This window comes from Eretmochelys imbricata, chromosome 4 (assembly GCF_965152235.1).
Source record: "Eretmochelys imbricata isolate rEreImb1 chromosome 4, rEreImb1.hap1, whole genome shotgun sequence".
NCBI classification, from domain to species: domain Eukaryota; kingdom Metazoa; phylum Chordata; order Testudines; family Cheloniidae; genus Eretmochelys; species Eretmochelys imbricata.
Window position 1 is genome coordinate 58241212 of NC_135575.1, and position 23213 is coordinate 58264424.

The 23213-nt window shown below is 38.0% G+C and overlaps 1 protein-coding gene across 2 annotated transcripts in view; it reads right to left on the reverse strand.

Moving 5' to 3' along the window:
• The window catches only part of SLC10A7 (solute carrier family 10 member 7), a 197545-nt gene that overhangs the window by 53415 nt on the left and 120917 nt on the right, over positions 1–23213 (reverse strand). The window contains exon 6 of one of the 2 annotated variants that reach the window (XM_077815347.1): positions 6845–6880. The exons of the other annotated variant lie outside the window; for it this stretch is intronic. Coding sequence (XP_077671473.1) covers positions 6845–6880 — 36 coding nt within the window. The remainder of the gene's footprint in view (positions 1–6844; positions 6881–23213) is intronic. 2 annotated transcript variants of the gene reach the window in all.

Sequence of the window (23213 nt, forward strand, 5' to 3'; positions counted from 1 at the left end):
AATTCTTTGCACAGGCATGTGATTTTTATTTAATGGATACCTTGTTTATATGTACTGTATAGCCTGTGTTCTTCTGGATATCTATGTCTGAATATGGTGCTCATTAACAGCACAGGCTTAAGAAGCACTAACTAGAATCAGATAAGGGGACCAGTTTGAGTAGTCCCTATTCACTTAAATAGTCCCATTGACTTAAATGGGATAACTCACAGGAGTAAGGAATGAACACATGAATAAGGGTTTGCAGGGTAAGGCCATACTGGGAGCAAGTTCCAGGCGAGTTTCTCCACACAATCCTGTCACTGTGCAGTACTTAAACTTGACCTGCAATGCTCCTGCTACTCCAGCCCTAGACCTCTCAGCTCCAGAGACTGCCAATTTTAACAACACCTGCCAAATTATTCAGTGGGTTTGTTTATAGCAGAGTTCACAGGAGAGACACGGACTGAGCCTGAAGTGATAGGATATAATTAACTTTTTGTTGTATAAAGGAATCCTCCTCGCATGAAAATGAGAACACTCCGCCCTTCCAATCCTATCCTAACTCCACATGACAGGTGGTCAATCTTCTTTTTTCTGGCTGCCAAGGCAGATATCACAGCTGGGGTGTCCTCCCCAAGGAAGAGGCTACACCCAGAACTGCCACAGACTCAGAAGAAACACCTCCTGCCAGTCGTACCAAATTACAATCCAGTGCCACATTTGCTGCCCGTATTGAGTCCACTTCAGAGGAACTCTGGGCTCTCTGCTCTACAGCATTTTCTTGTACTTAACATGTTTTTCCAGGCTGTGTCCTCAGACTCTACTAAGTACACTGTTAGCCAGCTTGAGCCTTCTCCCTTGCTGTGCACCCCGAGAATCTGTGCAAGCCTCACCAAAGATAATTAGGGTGGGGAAAGTGGTAAAAAGAAGAGATGACAGACTGGAAGGGTCATTGGCTTTTTGAGTTTGTGGTGCAATTTGCAGACTCCTGCAATATTTTGTGAGTTTTCTATTTAGAGGTAAATGTATTCTATCAGCCATAAAAACCATTTTAGTTTAATAGGCAGAAGACATCTTTAAAAGACTCTCCATGTGTTTTAAAGTGATATCTGGTATACAATTACAAAAGTAGAGACAAGTGGAATAGAAAGTCCTCCACAGAAATTGTACAGATATTAGATTCCTCTACCTTTGCAGATGTGCAATTATCTATATATGTGGTAGGGGATGGGAGGATTTGTATTGTTGTTTGGTCACTAAAAAGGAAGTATAATGTAAGGCAGTCAAAAGTTAGTCTGACACAAAGGCACATAGAGTTTGATGCAAAGCTCACTGAAGTCAATGGAAAGATTTCCACTGATCATTTCATTCCTCAGAGATTAAGAAGGAAATTAATCTGTATACAAAATAGATATTATAGACAAGGTAGTAAGAAGATGGTGCACTTTAAATCATTCAGATGAAATAACTGACCTGTAAACAGTTAATGCACTGTATCGTCTTCCTCACTCCCACAATCAACCTGTTGTCACACACCAGTGACATACATTAGCCACAACTTCCTTAACAATTTCTGTGTCTTCTCAGCTATTAGTATATCATTTAACAATTCATTCTTCAGTTGACCGGCAATCAGCCTTCACTTGTCAAGAACTCACAAAAAATGAATGTGTGTATGTTCTATGATACTGAAAAAGGGAAGCTATTTTACTAGGGAAATAAGGAAACAAAGTACAGTGCAAAGAAATCCAGGTTGTTTTTCCTGAAAATCTGAGAAATCCAGCATTTTGAGGAACAGTAGTTTCATTTAAAGACTGTTAACATAAAGCAAATGTTAAAAGATAATAAAACTTTAATATTTATGGCAACATGTAGTTTTACTCATGTTCCTTTTCAGTAGTCCTTTCCTCCAAGATATTTAAACTGAAGTTTTCTCCCCTTGACTGAGCCGAGATTCTTTCACTAATACTATATTCTAATATTTGTAGTATCACTGTTCACAAGCACACCATCAAAATGACTGATATACAGAACATAGGAAAAAATCACTGAATAAATCAAGTAGAAGGAGCAAGCTGATTAGGAAGTAGAAAAGCTTCTACTTCAACACCTGTATCATGGTAATCACCTTTGATAGTATGGCAAATACAGAAGTAGTACATGACACTTACATGGAGTTTTGCTAAGTATATTTTCACAAACGTACATGAGTGTTGCAAGGGCTTTTTAACATTCCAGGTTTAAGTGGTTTTGCAGGCAAGCTTTGAAGACTGACGTACACAAGAATGTAAAATACACACTTAGCCCAACGTTTCTTTGGTGACTTCAGTAAAGATATATAGATTCAGACATCTTTGTATTTGTTACTTTGTTATCCAACCAACCATACTTCCATAAATTAAAGAGAGTACCTAGCATCCGTTCATACACAATAGTGGTAATAATTTCAAGACCACGGCAGAGTTGTAATGTAATATCATAAAAAAGTGCAAAAAGTAAACAAAGTAAAATTTTGTTTTCATAAACATTCAAATGATTTGTTATACTGTGGTACCAAATACACTGTGATTAATCAGCTATGTTTTATTATGTCAGCACTACTGTAGCAAAGTAAAATCTCAGAGCTATATTGTTCTACCCCTGAATAGGGGCATAAGAGCAGGAGCAATATAAGGAGCTTCCAACCTCCTCAGCTGAGCATAACTGCAAGTCCATGTACTCGTCCAAGGGCAGGACCAGAGAGAATAGTGGTGCTAGCCATCCCAAGAGGGATGAGAGGAGGGGCAGAGCCATTTTCATATAGAACCTGGCACTTGTGGCACAACAGCTATGCTCTCCCTGCTCCCAGGGGAGCTCCAAGAGACTGTTTTCCTGAGGCATTCAGCTCTTCCCCCACCTGGGGCAGTGCTTACAAGGCACAGTCCAGCCCTTAAAAAAGATATAGACACAAATACAAACATACAGTACACATACTGTCTTAATGATGTTATATTTTAAGGAGACACAGGAGTGATGATGTAGTTAAAAGTGTTCCAGAGTGCTGTGCTTCTCTCTTTCAGATGAGACATAAAAACAATGGTGCTGACAACTTGAGGTTATTAAAGAGATCACAGCACTATTACCTTCACAGCATGATGTTACAATTTGTTTAACTGTCTTTTATTAACGTAAATGTGCCCAGAAGCTTTGGCAATGGCAGCATATTTTTAGAATTCAAATAATAAATGTTCACAAGAGTATAGGTGTTAGCCTTAGTGTTCCAGCCAAATTGTAAGTTGAGGGCTTGATTCCTGCACCCTTACTCATGTTAAGTAGAATTGTACTCTGCAAGACAAAAAAAACCTGTTCAAGAAATACAATGCTAATCAACTTAAGTAGGGGTGCCACATTTGGGATTCAAGTAATTACATTCTGCTTACCTAAATTCTCTCTGTTGTTTCACTAGATATTGTTCATCACTTCCTAACATAAACTGTTCTTCATCGTTATTGTGTGCTATTAACATTTGCTCTGTTTCACCTGAGAGGAGGTGGCAGTTATTTCAGTATTCACAGCAAAGGATACAGCTTCTATAACCAGTCAGCAAAGGCATTGTAAGGCACTGTGCAATCCATTTAGATGAATACGGATTATTATAAATGTAGTATCATTACTGTTACTGGGAAAAGTACAGACATTAGTTGAAAACAGAGAACAAAGTAATAAGATAATTGTAAACATAAGGTACTGCTCCATACCCACATGATGGGACAAAGCCTGGGGAATTAAACTACCAACTCTCTAAATTCTACATTGTGACAATTATTCATCATTAGTAGAGAAATTCCCCAAAAGGAGATTTCTTCTTGTCTATGTGAATTCTTAGCTTACTATTTTTCTGAATTTTTTTTTAAAACAGCTTAAAAAACTGGCTCTTCAGTTTAAAAATCTTGATTACTGTACTGCCACTACTGGTTTCACTTAAATATCTAACCTGACACAAGGAGAGTAGGAACTTGTCGTGTGTGCTCTAGTATATAGGATCCCATATCCCTCTAATAAAACCTTGCAAAATGTTGCAAAGAAAGGAGAATGGCATATTCCCATGTTAACTTGCAACCAATGGGTCTCAGAGTGCTTTATGTTTAAACCCTTTTCTGCTCATCACATATATGAATGCAAATGTGTACTGTTTATGGTACACTGCCCCTTTATAACACGATCCTTGGGAATCCAACATCATAAGTGTTAAAAATAACAGTTATAATGAGGACAACAATACCGGGGTTTAATGCAGCTGGAAGCCAAGGTTCTATAGCTTCCTATTACAGTGATAATCAGTGATGCTTAGGACGGTTGCTATCCTTTAAAATCTAACAAAGGGTACCTACAAAGATAAAGTCTGCTAACTGAGGGTACAATATATGAGGTTTCATAAAATCAGTCTTCAAATCTCAGACCATTTTGCTAAATAAGCTTTATATAATAAGTTTGGTAGCAGAAGTATTCTCTTCAGAAATGTGACTGAATCTTATATTTAACACCATTCATTTAGGGAAATAAATTATTTGCAGGAAATATATAATTTATAACAAGCTTTCACTCTTCTTCCATTTGTCTACTTCAACATGTCTTTAACAACTTTGTTAAAACAACTCATGTTTACATTAACAGACATTTACAAACAAAGGAAGCAGTTCAAAACATTATATACTGTCAGAAATTAACATGGGGCACACAGAGGGAAAAATTTAAACTGTGACCATCTAGGGCCAAGCTATCTAAAGAAAACAAAAGAACAAGTTAATAAATAATAATTTAAGGGTATTCTGGTAGCACTCAGAAAGCGTTAGGCACTGTTTACACATACAGGCCTTGCCTTAAGAGCTTATGGTAGTCTTATAAATATTATTACTATAATATAGTATTCTAATGATAGTATTATTACTCTGTTGGAGCATGGCCATTGCTTTATTAACACTAGCGAGCATCATAGGCCTGATCCAAAGCCCACTGAAGTGCTTTTGAAAACCATTCAGTGTCCATTGAAATCAACATAAATACAACCAGTGTTGGCTTAACTCCAACGAGAGTTTTACCTTGGTGCTGAGTGTTTTTGAAAATTCCATCCAACATGAATAGAGTATCAAAGGACAAATCATCCCTTGTCACACACTAGACTTTTATACATCAATAAATCCCACAGAATCATGGCTCAAGTTTCGAACACTGTGATAATGAAAGCATCTGCAGCTTTTGCAGATTTTAGTCCACACATTTTGTTTAGAGCTTTGTTAAGAAGTGACAACATCTTTTTCTTTCGGTGAATAATAAAGAGTTAAGTGGCACAGTGTTACGCTAGTAACTTCAGCACTGATTGGAAGCACACATGCCTATTCTCTGGCTACTATTTCTTCTTGAACATTAGAGACTTTTACAACTTGCTACAAGATGAAATAGAAGATGAGATACAAGATGAAAAACGTTACAGCTGACTACTAGCTGGCTGGAGTATTTTGTTACCTAATCTTTTATTTGACCATAAAGAGATGTCACTGACATAAATCAAGACTTTATCTTGTTTCAAAAGTTGTACGATTGAAAAATTAAATACATTTCAGGTTTTACGAAAAATGCGCCTTCCCCCAGGCTCCGTTTCAAAAACATCCTATCTCAGTTGGGGTACAAGGGTTCAAGACGTCACTTAGAAAGTGAAAAAGATGCTCATGTTCAAGGTAATAAAACCAAAAGTTTTGTCTTTTTAAAATGGGATTTTGGTCTTGTAACTCCACCCCTCTGGAAGAATTACCGTCTATCAGGGAGAGCAGAAGAGGGGCAGACAGTGAGGACAGTAGTAGCAGACCATCCGGAAGCAGTTCCTTCCCTCTTCCTTATAAGGAAGTCATATTAGCTCTGTCTGTGAACAGGTGTCTTTCATAACCTACACTAAAACACAGTTTACACACCGTGAGTCCATACTTACAACCCTTTCCGGGGGTTTGATTGTCATAATACAGAAATTAACAGTAAGACAACAAAGTTCAACTTAAACCTTCGTGACAGGCTTGGCCGCTCCTCAGGACTTCTCAGCCCATACCCTATATCTCCTCTCCCCAGAGAGCAACATACCTTAGTGGTTCCATGAAACCCATGTATCCTGTTGCCAGCAGGATCAACACCTGCTAAATGATATTAGATATTTCAGGGAAACACTGCCAGCCTGTTACAGGGTCACTCACTGTGTAATGACGAATAAACATCACTTGCAACCAGATCTCTGTCTGCTTCCATGAACTGTAAGTAACCAAGACCCTGACGGATGACCAACGACTGAGTAAGACTTGAACAAACAAGAGTCAACAAGGTTCTTGTTAGTGGCACCCAATGGCTTCAGTAATTTGTCATCCCCTTTCCAATCTCTCACACACCTCTAACACAAAAATACCCATAGGTTTTAGTTGCCCAAATGTAAGACTGCATTTACCTGGCCAAACAGTCAGACGTGAGGCCCATTTTGGCTCATTATGATCCCATGCTACCCCAGCACATGCTATAAGATAGCTCTCCTACTGGGGTAAGCATTTTGTCATTGCAAACATGTGTGTTTGGCTCAGCTTGTCTGATAGCATATGCTTTTGTGATACTGTCAGATGAGCAGGCTCACACCCCCTTATAAAAGGAAGCAGTGGGCACTGTGTTTGCTGTGACACATTTTTATTTATTACCAGTTTGGAAGAAGTCTGTCCCAAATACTGACCACAACTCCTTTTGAGTATCAAAACAATGTAAAAATCAATGAAACTTCTGGTTTACAGTATATTTTTTAATAAGTGGTAAGTTACTTTAAAAAAAGGGATTGGAGTCTTAATATCAAAATACTCACAAAAAGCAGCAGTAGAAGTGGAGTTATAATGATACCCTGGAAGAAATAAAAGAATGTTTTATTAGCCAGGAAAGCAGAATCTTCTCTGTCATCTTAAACCCTGATGCATGGAAATACATAGATTTTGTTAAATTAAAGTAAGGCTAAATGATAACGAAAGGAAACGTTTAGCTTCATTCTTTACTGTACAGATTCTTTAGCATCTGTATAGGAATAATTTCTACTTACTGTAGCTAGAAGTTTAAATAATATTCCTTAGACCCAGCTTTCTTCTTTTTAGACTGAAGACTTCCTTTCTCAAACTATACACAATATAGAAGTTCAGACTAGTATCTTGTGAAGATTTCCCCACCAATATGTTGTACTCTCACTTGGTTAAGATGCCCCTCCCGTCGGGGAGACAGGTGGTTCAGTCCCACACTGCCTAATTCATGGTCCTCTCTTGAGCAAAAGCTCCATCAGCTGTGATGAATTAGGTGTCCTGATTTTATAATGTAAACTAATATCCCCTAGGAAATGAGCTGAGATCTCAAAACTCATTTCACTTGATTAGACTCCATGTCTCAATGGAGAAAGGCAAGTCTTTCATCTAATTTAGTCACACAGGACCACCTCAGCTCTCCACATCCCCCAGGCAGAGAAGGCAAAAGATTTGTTTTCTTCACTGACAGGGAACAGGTTTAAGGCTCATGACTGGACAAAATACAAGATTTTAAGTTTCATGAAAGAAAATCTTAAAATGAATTGTTTGGGTTGGGAGTTAACATGGCATGCTTCACTTTCATAGCTGCAAGTGGTATGTCTCCCTAACCCCTCCATCATACTTCAATATTTTCTCAAGATTTAATAAAAGCAGTTTGTCATTTAATGCATATTCATTCACAAGTCCCACTTCGAACTTCTTTTGTAAACAAAGATTATTTTTCTTCCTAGTATTTATCAGATACCATTATTCCATTAATGAGACCCACTCAGAAACTCAATATATTTTCCAAGGGCAAGATGCCAACCCACTTATACAAATCTAGAATGATAATTTTCCCACATATTCTTGGTTTCAATCAAGTGAAAAACACAAGTTAAAAGCAGTGCTCCCTTTTTGGTAATTTTTTTTGGTCATAATACAGCTTTACTCTGGCTCTTCAAAGCTGTTAAAATCCAATATAAAACTCTCTCTTTATCTGATGTATTTGTATTATAGCAGCATCAACAGGCCCCAAGCAGGAGAAACTATTGAACCAGACACTTATGAACAAACAGGAAGACATGGTTCTTGCTCTGAAGTGCCTTCTTTAAAACAAGATGCAACAAGTGAGAAACAGGAGGGGACAAAGGACAAGGAAAAGAGGAATAAGAACAGAAGGTAACAGGCTAGCTGCACCAACTTGAAAGTTACACATTATTTTAAAGTATTTCTTGAAATAAATAAATGATATATCCTGTCTTTGATGGCTTCTCAATCTAGCCATCATTTGTCAGCTGACTTGTTGTGTGTGTCCCAGCAGACGTGGATCCTGGAAGGACAGCAAGCAATGGCTTTAAGGATTACTCCAGGGGTGGCGTTCCCTGTGTGAGGAGCAGCATGGAAGAAAATGCAGCAATGTTTGTTGGAAAAGTAGACACATGGGTGTTCAAGGACGGCAAAATTTGGGTGCAGGAAGCAGCAGGCGGGGGTTGTGGGATGTAATAAGAGCTGAGCAGTTATTATGCAAAGTAGTTGTTACAACACCTGAAATGATGGTCTATCGAGAACAACTTTATAGAGAGAATGTAATGCAGTCATTCCAGTATAATGTGCCACATAACACACTCTTAGAGTTTTATTAGACACTGTTGAATATGTGGGGCTAGATCCCCCTCTTCCCCTCCTGTGTATAAGAAATACTTCGCACTGCCAAGTACCTGAAACTTCCCCTGGCATAAAGGAATCCCCAGATGGTATAAAGCTAGCATAGCTGGCTCTATGATGCCCACTTCTAGACCCAAGCACAGGGGGATTGTCAGGGGTGGAGGTGATGTACCCAAAACGATTCTCCCGGTAGAACAGTCCACTGGTGTAACAAGGTTACTCTAAGGTGCTGAATTAGGGCCTGGCCAGCCCTAAAATTTGGGGAGCAGAAAGGTGGCTTGTATGACTGCATGGTGAGGGGGTTCCATGACATCCCTCATCCTGGGCAGCCTGTGTGACATACAGAAGGCTTGCGATGGAGCAGTGCAATGACTGCTCTGTCCATGTGCCTGGGGTTGTACATCATCCCAAAGACAGCAGGGAGGTGGAGGGGCCACATCCCTGCTCCTGCAACAGCCTGCAAATTTGACTAACTCCTCACAATGCGTGGAGGCGCCTGGCTCAGGACCATGTATAAGCTTTGGGCACATCACCTCCCACCCCCGAGAAGCCCCCTGTGCTTGGGTCCAGAAAAGGGTATTACAGAGCCAGGTCTGCTGGGTTTATACCACTTGGGGATTCCCTTTTGCCAAGAGAAATCTCATTTAGGAAGAATGTAAAGAGAGGTTAAATTACTGTCCTTCTGGTGAGTCTGGGTTGCGGTGGTCCCTTCCTTTTCACTTACTCAACTATGTTCTTCAGGATAGGGCCTGTGTCTTCCTATGGGTTTGCACAACACCTAGTATAATGCGGTCCTGATAGTGATTAGTTCCTTTGGGTGCTACCACACTACTACTGCTGCTGCTGCTAATTCTAAACAGGCCCAATATAAAGAAAAATTTTATAATAACGTAAAGGTGGACGTGGAGTTGAAATATCCCTGTACAGGTCAGATTCCTGACTGCTTTGTTAAAAAAACTGGCTCCCAAAATGTAATTCTAGCAATTCTTAGGATAAGTTTTATGACCAGCCCTGGTGATCTTAATAAACTCAGAAATGAGGTACATGTGGTCTCTACACAATCATTATTTATACGGTCAAATTCTGCCCTCAGTTTTATACAATCAATACACAAGGAAGTTCAGAGGAGCCACCCACAATTATCTTAGGGGATGACTGGCCCATATTTAAGAAGAAAATAGTTATTTGATGTTAACATTTTACTTAGATAAATAGTATCAGTTCCAGCACACGCAAAGATTTAAATTAAAACTTCAAGCCATATCTCTTTTCATTAAGCAGCTCTCCTTAAAAGTATTCATAACCCAACAGTATGATATTTCAGAATCCATGGATATCACAGAATGCAAAACTAATGTGTACCAATATACAAAGGTTTAGGAGATAAAACCAAAACATTGGTTCATTCTAGAATAAGCAATTCAAAGAACAATAGGAAAATGATAGCTATTCAGGACTATCCAATTTATATGTTACTCTACTGAAATGCTACTAGGCTGAATCAGAGATAGAAGTACTCTAAGTACAGGATGTGAACTATAATCTTACATTGCTGCAGCAACTGTTACTGAATGCCACAAAAGAAACTAAAAAGGGAAATCTCTCCTTTCTAGTCCATTGCACACAAACACTACCAGGAAGAAAAGCCTAAATTTGACTACTCTTTTTCCTACCTCACTTTCTGAGCAAGTGCTGTCAAGCACATAGTGTATGGAGATAAACAGGTTGTAGATTAGCACTTCCAGCAGAAGCTGAGCATCTGCCCTTGTGGATGCAAGGTCATTACACAGTTTTAGCATCCTCAAAATTAGGGTGGAATGTTAAGCTCTCTCTGTGCAGCCCATAATGGAATCTAAGTTGTAAAGTGACTGCCATTTGCTATCTGCAGAAAAACTTTCAAGAAATCCATTTACACCTCTGATGTGAAAGACTGACTGAATATATTTCAATGATTTTAGTGGGAAGGCTGGAGGGAGGAAATCACAACCTGACCTGAAACACTGATATAAAGTACGATTCTGCATAGAATCAGTCACATTAGAAACTTGTAAATGCACTTCTCTTTACAGTAAGGATCACAAAATATGTCACAGTTAAGAGTGCTATTTATATTTTAATTTTTTTAAAAACAGAAAACAGGTACAGAGAGATGCATTTTACCATATTTCCATTGCAAAGAAAATGTTCAAAAAGAGATCACATTGGTTTTCCAATTTTGTTTCCTACAGTATAGCACTACCCCATCTTGGTTACTGGAAGAGGTTTTCTTCTCTGACAAAACATGTACCCTCAATACATGTAATCAGCTACAAAACTGGATAGCAAAAAGCGTAAAGAATTTTACAGCCATGATGGCTAATCATTAGGAAACAGGTGATGTTAATGGATGTATAAGACAGGCCAGGCTGAAGAGAGGCACCTGGTGGAAGAGGTGTATTGCATTATTGTAGTGAGGCAATGAGTCAGGCAGACTTTCTTTATACCTCTTAGCCCACAAATTTTAGTTTTTCACCATCATTACAGCCACTCAGCAACACCTGTATGTGGGAACTATCAATCAATGAGCATAGTCTTTAATTTGTCTTCAGAAACAGCACTGGAAAGAACAAAAAGTTATTGGTAATCAAAGCTCTGATCCAGGAAAGCACTCAAGTATGGGTGTAGCCCCACTGACTTCAGTGGGTCTACTCATGCTTAAAGTTAAGCACCTGCTTAAGTGCTTTGTTGGGATGGGGTATAACAGGATTAAAAATGTAAATGTCTTGTCTCGACCACAGCGTCATTTTATTCAATGTACAGTACTGTTGAATGGTCAGTATTTCTATTAGTATAGAGTAGGTTAATGAAAACAGCTCCATGTGGGAACCAACTTTGTTGGCAATCTCAGCAGAGACCAACTGAAAGAGCTTGGAAACTGAATTACTCCATCCTCACCCTTCTACAATATGCTTACAGGTCTGGGTTAAGGAAAACATTTGTTGGTCAAGGCAATATGGGAAAGCCAGCAATGAATTCCTCAATCCACAGAATATTGATAGAAACTCTAGGTGCAATCTGGCACTGTTTAAGGCAATTTATTACACCTTGCCACCAAAAGAAAACAAAGAACAGGCCCTTGTATTTATTTATTTGGTTTTCTACAGTTTTTAAAAAGGACAATATCCAAGGCATTCATGACACACACTAACACCTTCCGCAAAAATTAATAATAGCACAGCAGCCTTAGCCTCAAAAACAAAAGAGCCCCCTCACACACATGAAACACTGAATTCCTCCCTCACACACAGATCTAACCCCTATCAAACCTCATCCTCCACAGAAGCCAGAGCAAATAAATACACCTCACTGGGTGTCCTGAAGGTCGGCAGGCCAGGGCGGGAACTTCTTCATGAAGAACAATCTACCACCTGCTCCTGTCTTAAAACAAGGGGTATTCACTTGAGCTCCTCCACTGATCACACTGCAATGCTATGGGATAGGGAAAAAAGATGGTGTGATCACCACTTAAATTCCATATGGAAACCAATATGCAGCTAGTGCAGAACATGAAGCACCAGTGACATGCATTGCCACTGTAAAGCACCACAAGGGGAGTGAGTTAAGATTGTGTAGGCCACTGTAAATCTGGCATTTTCTAATTTTTGAGTGTTAAATCACTTTTGAAAATGGTTTCAAACATGTTAGTGAAATCATTTGTAAAAACCGTTTAATACACTTATATGTGGAACGGTAGCATCAGAAGTATGTTTGAGACTACCCTTCTTCTGCGGATCAAACACAACTCTAACACTGTTTAAAATTTGTGCAGCATAGATACAAATATTCTGTCCATTGTTCCAAACCATAATTTAAATATTACAACAGGGACGGGATTTTGGTATACTGAACCAGGTCACCAACTTCTACATTAACATTTAAATGTTTCCCCCTTTCAATCAACATGCTAATTTTTTCTGCTGTATTATTTCATAGATTAAAATCAGAATAGCTCTTTCTGATGTCTCCATTGCATCAGTCATTGCTCCCCCTTTGTAACTTCAAAGAGCCCATGCTTTTTCCTCCCTGTACATCTCTGCATTTGATGCATAATCACCTTTATTTTCCTTCTTTGTTTTCCAAGTTTATTATTTTCAATATTTTCCCGAGTTACATACTAAAAGCTTTTAACATTCCCCTTCCACACATCATTTTTTCATCAGCTATTTAAAAGGAATGTGTTTGTTGATTTTAAAAACAATCAGTTTTGTTTTGGGAGTTAAGGGTAAAACATTTAACTTATTTGCATATCATATTGTTTTATTCCAAAAGATTATTATGAACAAAGGGAGAAATAAAAGCTTTATGAACTGACAACTTTTAGGGCACTAAGTTGATCCAACTCGTCCACAATTAATATATCAGACCATGAATACATGTGTGAATTGAATGTTATGCCCTTTTAAAAAATTAATATGCATGTAGTTTTCTGCAAAGACTACAGCGATAAACACATACTACATATTATCAGGACAACAAATTAAAAACAAATCTACAGATAACGTAACTATACATTTTCCTAAATCAATTATAAATAGCAAGTATGACATAGGAAACGGCAACTTTCCAAAGAGACCGATGTTTGGATTTTAATGACTGAAATGTAAAATTAGAGATGCAATCCTGAGACAGCCATCACTTTATTAGAGGGGACGTAATCTGCCAGGTTTAATTTCAGGCTGTGGGATTATGCCCTGGGCATGCAATCCCAATCAGATGTTGCACAATTTTCATCCTCCAGGACAGCACATTGTGCTCTCCTCTGGGGAGGGAAGAGGATCATTAACATAACTATTCACATTAGATGCTAAAAGCACTACTAGCATTAGATGGCAGACACTGGTAGTGCTTCTATCATTTAATGACAGTAACTAGTTTTAGACACTAGGAATTATTTCTCCCACCAATTACATACATGAAGCCCAACTGCAGCCACCAGGGTTGCGTGAGAGAAGTAAAGATTTGGCCCAGAAGTGCTGCCAGCATCAACAAGATGCCCTTGAAAGCATAATATGAGAAAGAAAAAAATACTGTCAGTAGTCAAAGTTTACACTGATCAAGGGTTTGGTTTCCACCAGTAAAGCCAGAAAAAAGATACAGTTTTCCTAAAATGAATTTGAAGAGAAAGGTTTTAGTATGATAGACCTGCAATGTGAGAATATAAACTGAGTATATTAGAAATTTAAAACACAATGTGCCCAGTTTCCCAGCAGAGGGCATCAGCTACACTCTCAAAATCCTCTTCCTTACTTGTACAAAAAGAAAAGGAGTACTTGTGGCACCTAGAGACTAACAAATTTATTTGAGCATAAGCTTTTGTGAGCTACAGCTCACTTCATTGGATGCATCCGATGAAGTGAGCTGTAGCTCACGAAAGCTTTTGCTCAAATAAATTTGTTAGTCTTTAAGGTACCACAAATACTCCTTTTCTTTTTGCGAATACAGACTAACACGGCTGCTACTCTGAAACCTTACTTGTACAGTAATAGTTTAAAACACACACCAGTAAGAAGCCTGAAGTTGAAAAATAAAGATGGAGTATCAATTTCTGTATATTTCTGAAGCTTATATTTCAATAGTGTTCTCCCACAGTCAGAATGAAACACACAAAATGAAATGCCCCAAATCTGAGTAAGAAGGGGCAGTTTCTAAGCATGAAATGGACATCATCAGTTAATATTCGAGACTGAATTTCAGAGTTAGATTGTTATAATAAAACAATGTAGGTCTGAAATTCAAGATCTAATATTACCAGATAACATAACATTGAGTTTGAGAATTCCAGTTTAAAAAAGAAGAGGATAAAATGTTATGCTTCAGGCAGCATGAGTATCAAGAGAGTGATTGATAGAGGCACCAATCCTATGCTGCGATGGAGCCATTTTACACAGTTCTGCTAGTTCAAAGCTTCTTAAAGCCAGCATATTCATTATAGGTAGATTTTCCAGCAAAGTACAGCCAGCATAACAGTTCCTACAGCCAGTCTATGGGGTGTTGCCACAGGAAAGAGGTCCTGGTTACGTTTCCCCTGCACTTTGGCTATCACTTGTTGCCACAGTGGCCCCTTGGTTCCACGGGCAGCCAGCATAAATTCGAGCATCCTTCACAAAAACAGATGGACCAGGACTGGGGCCACACCGTATATACAAACCTGCATGCATCCCTTCACTGGTTCTCCCTTGAACACCACATTCAACTTTAAATTTGTTGTCTTCACCTTCAATGCACTATACAACTCTGCCAGGCCTACATCTCTGGTGGTCTCCTATCATACCCTTTCCTGTGCTCTGCCAACGGTACCAGCTTCAACACCAGTTTCGTTTCCTCCTCCTGCTTCCTTCTCTGTGACTATTTTTCCTGTTCCCCCCGTACCCAATCAGTCCTCACTGCCAGCTCTCAACAAACCCTGTTCTTATTCAAACACATTTTCTTGTGCAGTGCCCATACGGAATGAGATTATTATAATTATATATGGCTAGTTTAGAAACTGTATTTATGTACCACCAATCTCTGGAGTACAGTACATAGATATTCATTACGGATGAGAAAGAAAGAAACCTCTCAGTTATTCCATTGGGGCACTGAACAGGTGCAGGGGTCCACCCATGCAAAGCAGCTTGCAGGATTAGGGGTCTTTGACTGTAAATTCAAGTACTGTCTGTTTCTGTGTATTGTGTACAAGTATTTAAATAATGTATAACAACAATAAACAAAATACATTTCAAAAGATATTGCCGTAAACTACATGTACAGTGCTACCTAGGAAGCTTTAGATCTATTTTCACCATTGCTTTACCATGTAGAAAACTGAGATGAATAGTTACATTTTTATATATTTTAGAAGAAAAGCTTTTACTCCATTTTTTTAAAAAAAAATCCTCTTTAGTGCAGAAGAAAATTACGAACAATCTAAAACTCTGCTTTACTTGGAAATGTCCTGTATCACCGAATAAACCCTATTTTAAATTAATATCAGCAATACGTTAAAACCAAAATGCGATTCTTGGCACCTTAATGACAAAATAATGTTAACATGAAACGATGGTACACTAGGTGGTGCTGTGGGACCTTCTAGAACAACCAGATCCTCCTAAGAGAAGTTTTGTGCTGTTAAATTAGCTTGATTGTTGATTCGATATTTTGAAATTTATATAAAACAGGGTTAAGTCACTTCCAAGAGGTAACAAAAGCAACACAGGAATGAAAAAGATACTCTGAAAAAAAATGTTGGCAGAGATTCCTTTTCTGCTAAAGGAAATTTAACCTTCTTCCAGAATGCTCTCATCTTTCCCTCCCAAATGATAGTAAACAGCATTCTTAATCTAATTATCACTGTAATTCAATCTCCATAACCATTTAAATTATAATTCACACATATGAAACCTTTGCTTATTAGCTGTGCTTAACTATAATGAAGGTTATCAACCGGGTACCAATGAAAAAGATTTTAGCAAATTAAAGTTGTACAGTAATTTAACTTTCACTGGTGTGATAATTAGTGTGGGTATGTTTGTAAAATAAAAAACAAAAAACCTCAAAACAATTACCCCTCTTACACCCACATCTCAGAGAAAAGGTTTGTGAAAAATCATTCAACCACAAAGGAAGCAATAAGCATAATCCCATAACTGAATCTGTTTATAAGTGAGCTGTAGCTCACGAAAGCTCATGCTCAAATAAATTGGTTAGTCTCTAAGGTGCCACAAGTACTCCTTTTCTTTTTGTTTATTTCTTTGTGAAACCTGCTCTTTATGAATGAAAAACAGTTCTAGTATTAATCCATTCAGAAAATGTCATCAATATATTAACCAAAGCACAGTTAATTCTGTTCATCCTATTATCAAGATATATTATATTCAGACACAAAAAATCCTGTTTTCCTAAAGTCAAGAATCTTAATTATGCTAAGAATGAAACACTCCACAACCCTGTGTGTGTGGCAGAAAATAAGCTTTATTCAGATTATGGATGGAAAAGTATCATGTTACTAGAAGAACTGAAAACCTTCATTCACCAGTCACTGAGACAGGACACTATCTTAGCATTGCAAATTTCACTCGATTATTTATTATCCAGAAATATCATCTATGATAAAGCACTAGAGCACAGACATAATTACTCTCACATTCACAAACTGGAGCCCAATGTATACATGCCATTGGATAAATCACTGAAACAGAGAATTTATAATTGTATGGTTACAGACTAGACCATTTGTGTCAGTTTTCTCAGGAAAAACTCTCTGAAACCAGACTAGCACCAATGAATAGCTCAAAGTAGAATACCATTAAGGAGGGGCTCACTGCAAGCTGAACCCATTGGAGTTGATGGCACTCAGCACCTTTCAGGATCATGCCCAAAGTTTGCTAGAAAGTTAAGCCAATGCTAATTAGTTTGTGAGTGCTCGGTCCTTTTTGATCTCACCCACATCATCATCTTCTGCTCCACTAAATGCTCTAAACTGCGTAACAAAACGTATGTCAAAACTCACTTGTTTGTTTCCCAGAATCTCCTATGAGAAGGAGTTATGATTTCCTTTCATAACTGGACAATTCACAGATTTGGAAACCCCTCGCCCCGTGTCAAAAAAACAACCCCTCAGTATGGTAATCCATATTGCTTGTGCTCCGTGCTGCCTGCCAGGCCCCAAGTCATCAATAATGAATAGAAATGTACAGCTACAGCAGTAGCCTGTGTCATGGGCTTGTCAGGGATTTCTGAAAAGGAACAAAAACACAGGTTTGCCATTTGACTGTATCTTCTTTAGCAAACACAAGACAGAAAAAAAAACAAAGGGGAAATTTGGAAAGGGAAAATATGATTAACCCTTTAAGAACTAGGAACTTTCCTCACAAACAAAACTTCTTTGCCGGTATTGCAACCAATACTCTACTAACTGTGGAATAGGCCTGGGAATCTAACAATAATAGTGTTCATTTTGAGGGGGAAAGATCAGTGTAGTTTTAAGACAATGAAAATATAAAGAGCGGTACACAAGTGCATCACGGTTTATATGCAATCTCTTACATGGAGAAAATAAATACAAATTTCTTTCCCCAGAAAATCTAACAAACTCAGTCTTTAAAATAAAATCTTTTCTAAAGTAGAACCTTACTGTGTGTGAAAATACATAAAGCAATGAAAAGCAACAGTGTTATTAACTGTGAGTTGCAAGCCACTGTTTAAAAATAGATTTGGCCATTTTATCTCTTGTATTTCTTTCCAATTTTCCTAAACACATTTCCATAGATGCTGTGACTGTAGCATTATGAGAGTGATTATCTCATATTTTACAAACAGAACACACCAGCTGGTACACTACCAGTCTATCCCCCTGGGAGGGTGAGCGGTGGATAACAAAATTTCTACAGCAGGCACACAAACTAAATTTATTGAAATCCCAATGCAAAGCCAAACCTTTGTTGCTTTCTGCATCTGAGTAAATTCCAGAAGATGTCTCACACTATGTTTTCATAATGTTAACCGTAGAAGTCCCTGAGTTACTGTACTAGGTGGGTAAACAGTCTCTATTTCCTGAGAGATGCTAAACGAGGTTTAAGAAGCTACAAAATAGCTCTGGTTTCAAAGAGCTTGAAAGTAGTCTATTTTTGAATGGAATGAAAGTATAGAAACACCTACTTTAAAGTCATGTAACTGTGCATGAAGTACAATATATTTCACTTCAAATTATGCTGCCATGCTGTGCTTTCTAGGTGAAAACATGGAATGAAAACATTTGGTTTAGGAACAACTGGGTAAAATTCTCATGCAGCAGCTAAGTACATTTTCAGTAGCCTAATCACCGTGCTGGCCTAATGCCATCGTGTGTTGCCTTTTGTATTCCTGGTTAATTTAAGATATATTATTCAGCTAAATTCTGTTTCGAATCAAGCAGACAAGTGTTGCTAATGATTTTGGGTAAGAGAAAGGGAAGAAAACTTAGTTTCCTTATATCATACATTAAAACAACTAACATAAAAAAGCATGAATTAGAGACTATGGCATGCATATTAAAGCAAGCACCCTCCTTCCCAAAATATGATTTTATTTAAATTAATTAGGTCTTTTCTCAAGTTGTAGATCAGGATCATTTTATTAGTGAACAAATATCCTCATCCTGTCTAAAGTTTTCAAATTATTTTACAGCGGACAAATAGCCATTTCTCAAGTCTAACTCCAAACGTATTTTTGCAAACAGGGACTAGACTCAAACAACAGACTGATTGCTATTTATTTCACTAATCCTACAAACATATAAACTGCTTCTTTCCTCTCTGCTAGGTGTTTTCTTGACTAATTAGCCCACCCATCTAGTATACTGTCCAAATACAGGCACAGCAAATTTTAAACATCCATGTAACAGACAGCAACAACACAGAGATGCAAAAGGCTGTACTGCCTGCTCAATGTGCACAAGTAATTCATATTACCACAAAGGAGAGTTTTTCATTCATATCTGGTGAGGAACAGGCACTAAAAAAATAAATCTCATTTCTTTGTCAATAATGTCATATATTTATTAAAGCAGGTAAGAAAGAACAAGATGCTGGATATCTACCTCAAAGATGTGCATTTTTTGTGTGTGTGTGTGTCTATTTCCCACCAAATATCAATGCAAATCTCTCAATTATCATAATATGAATCTACATATTTCACTTGCTTATCTGTTCAAGTATATGTTCTCAAAACATAGATCATCCATCCAGTCAACCCATTATATATAATAGCCTGTCCCTCACTGCAGTGTCTGATATCCCTCACTCCATCTCACCAAGAAAACAGATGAACCTTACAGCACACACTGAAAGCCAACAAACAGGCGCTCTGTCATACCAAAAAAGTGTGCTCCAGAAGCGAAACACTCATTTACAATGCCCTGCCACCCACTCCTTCTCTTTTAAACCTGGCGGCTGTTAGCTCAAATACTTCCACTGAAAGGGTGCATGGAGGTATCAAAGAAGGAGAAAGGTGGTCCCTCAGCCATGTGTCATTTAGGCTATTCTGTTAGGGTGTATAAACACACAGTGTGTTGTAGTTTGTTCAAGTCAGTCAAAGCACAGAGATTTAGCCAGAAATGCATCACGTTCCCCTCACTGGGAACTGAGCTCTGAATAACTCTTACAAGGAGGTTGGCTTTGAATTTCAATTTTCTTTCCTGACTGTGCTGCTCAAACTTGCCATTAGGAGGAGCTGATATTTCCTCTACCTGATACGAATGCTGTTCTTATGCTTAAGTGGTTTGCCCTGAAACCTGGATCTTTGATTCAATAACATAAGAGAACATTTCCAGAGGGGAAACTTGTTACTGAAAACAAAAAGGAGTACTTGTGGCACCTTAGAGACTAACAAATTTAGTCTCTAAGGTGCCACAAGTACTCCTTTTCTTTTTGTGGATACAGACTAACACGGCTGCTACTCTGAAACCTGAAAAGAAAAAGAAGTCCTAGATCTAGGAGAGACTGCTTAGGCAGAGCAGAGAGACTGCATGTCTGGGTGGATGCATATAAAAAGAAAATACTTCCCCACAGCTCCCACAAGAAAGCTTTTTTAATAAGAACTTCCCAATGTCAAGATGGTGTCTTGAACTGTAGGAGGTGCTTCCTTTCTTTAAAAAACCCCACAAAAATAAGGAAGCAGTGGAATGATCTGTGCTCTGGGAACTCTATCCTCCCTTTTTCAGGGCAGTAGTCCTCTGTCCTGTTCCTTGAGGTGATACGTGCTCTAGCCTACATGTCTTCTTAGTCCTTCCTGCAGCCCCCAGCCCCATACTTGGGGAACCACTGTAAGGCTGAATTGCTGACAATACTGCTCTGGAAACTCTTACCTGGAGATATCATTTGTGTGCTTACATTTCGAAAGCCACAGCCCTCTGCATACAAATCAATTAAGCTCTGCCTGCAAGCTTAATTGAGAGTGAGTATAATTAATGAAGCAAATGACATGCAGCACACACATTCTTAGCACTATATGAATTCCCCTTAGCTGGATGTATGATGCATGTCCTAAGGCACTCAAGGCAAGGCTGAATTTTAGTGAGGATTCCTAGGATTTTCTAACCAAAAGGAGCATTTACTTGCATCTACTGTTGTGTTCCTCACTATTCATAAACCACTTGATCCGGTACACAGCAGACTGTAAATGCTGCAGGATCCACTGAATGAATCACATCCTTTTATCTACCCAGAGGCTACATTTTTCAGAGATGGTAACAAGTTTGTGCACACTCCAAAATAATATACAATTATTTGTAGGCTAGCTTTCAAATGCACTAATTTGACATTAAATAAATCAGGTTGTGTGACCTAATTACAATCAAGTATCACCTTTCACCTACTGGTTGTTTCCACTTTGAAAATTACCAATATTATGTAACAGTCTTACTCAGTACTAGCTGTTAATAACTAATATTTATCCAACAGCTGGCAGGTTTAATCCCCCTGTATGTGGCACTAATGGTCCTAACACAGTGTTAGGGACCACTATGCTGCTGCTGGCGCTCTCTGTCAGATCAGATGTAAAACAGGTCTTGGCTACTTGCATGTGAAAAGTGCCATGGGACTTTTTACCAGGACAGAGGTTTCTATCCAAGCAATATGGTCAAATTCTAGTTTCCTGTAGGTAACTATATCCTGCCTCTTACTATTCAAGGTGTAATTTCAATGGGACACAGTATTATTCTTCACTTTGTGTTCTAAATAGTTCTGAAACTTTGCTGCACACTATTTAACCGTTGTCATGATTTCCCCTAGAGATGGCTGCATGATGACAGTGATGAGAAAAGTGATTGCTGTTATAAATACATACAGACATATAATTACACTTTTTGAAATCACTTTTTTGAAATCTAGTTAACTGCTATACTACCTATATAAAATACTATTATACAATATATAAACTTTATAAAGTGCTTTGGGATCCCCTTTGGATGAAAGGCACTCTTTAAACACAAGGATCTTAAAATGAAAGACCCTATTTAGATGCAATGTCATAATTAAAGCTGTTTTCTATAGTAAAACAAAGTGGATCAGACATGATATATATCATAAGCCTACTTATATATGAAGATTAGGAAAACCAGTATGTGGATAAAAAGGAACAGTTTAGTGTTTCCAGTTTCTTCTGGTTTTTTTCCCTGATGTGAATTGGTGTGCATTTTAAGACAACCATAATTTATTTTTATTAACTGTTTTACATGAAGTATTAAAAAACTGTCCCCCTTCAAAGTTGCATGCTGTGGAATGAGCTCCCAGAGAGTTTTATAATCTTTAGAAGCCTACTTGATCATTCCACGAAATTTAACTCTGCAAAAATTATGGGGTATTTTTGAAGTATTATATTTAAACCTGTTTTAATTTTAATATTAAATCTGCTTTACTGTTTTATCTAAAAATCAGACAGACAATTCAGGCAATCAGTAATAAAAAGCTTTGGTTGTTTGACTTCAGGGAGAAAAAAATTGCTTGAGTGAACATTTTTGTTCTTTACTAGGTAAAGCACTATTTTATTCTCTCTCATAGCTGTAGTTTAAAAGAACTCAAACCAAGAAAATGTACATGGAAAATCTCTGTAAACACGTGGACTGAAGCTTTAGTCTGTTTGGTTTCAAATTCAGACTACTATCTTTTGGAAGAGCCTGGAGCCAGAAAGAGAAGAAAAAAAACTGTCCCCTTGTGCCTGACAGCCTAAAAAGCAAAACCAGCTGCTTAAATCATGAGTTACTTGTCAAGTGGGTTTAAGAGCAAGGTGTCCAGTGTGGATTTCACAACTACAGCAGGTGTCACTGCAGTTTATGGGTGATAAAACAGAATGTATTTGTCAAAAAGGTATTAGTAAAAGTATATATACATACACACACACCTTCACAATCATAGTTAAGATTTAACTTCAGTATTTTAATTAACTTCAACAGAAGAGAATGGCCTACCATTTAATTCAGTTTCACGTCTTCAGTAATTTAAGAATTCTTGCCCTTAATGGGCCCAACACTGGTTGGTACTGAGCATCTTCAACTCCTACAGACAAAGGGGAATTGAAAGCACTCAGCACTTTGCAGAAAGGTCCTTAATAGATACGTGGCTTTAGTAATAAGGATCTGAACTAAAGATTAGTCCACTCACATTTTTTTAATTTTGCCTATTCATATCTAGTGATTTATGGTGCAAACAAAACATTACCGCTGACATTTTTAAAATTCCTGTCTCAACATGTTAGTTTCTTCCCTTTCCTCCCCATCGTCCTCCAGCTTATTTCTTTCAGCATTCCTCTTCTTTCCTCACTCCTCAAAATCAATCAGTCTCCTCTAAAAAGCCATTATCCAGGATTTTGCTGATAAAAGAAAGAATGCTCCACTGGTCCAAATTCCAATGGTCCTCCACACATGGACGTTATTTTGTGCAATATCCACCAAGACATCAAAACACCTCACTTTTTTTGTCATGATTTTTTCCCCTCTCCATGCCTGTAAGGAACTCGTTTATTGTTCAG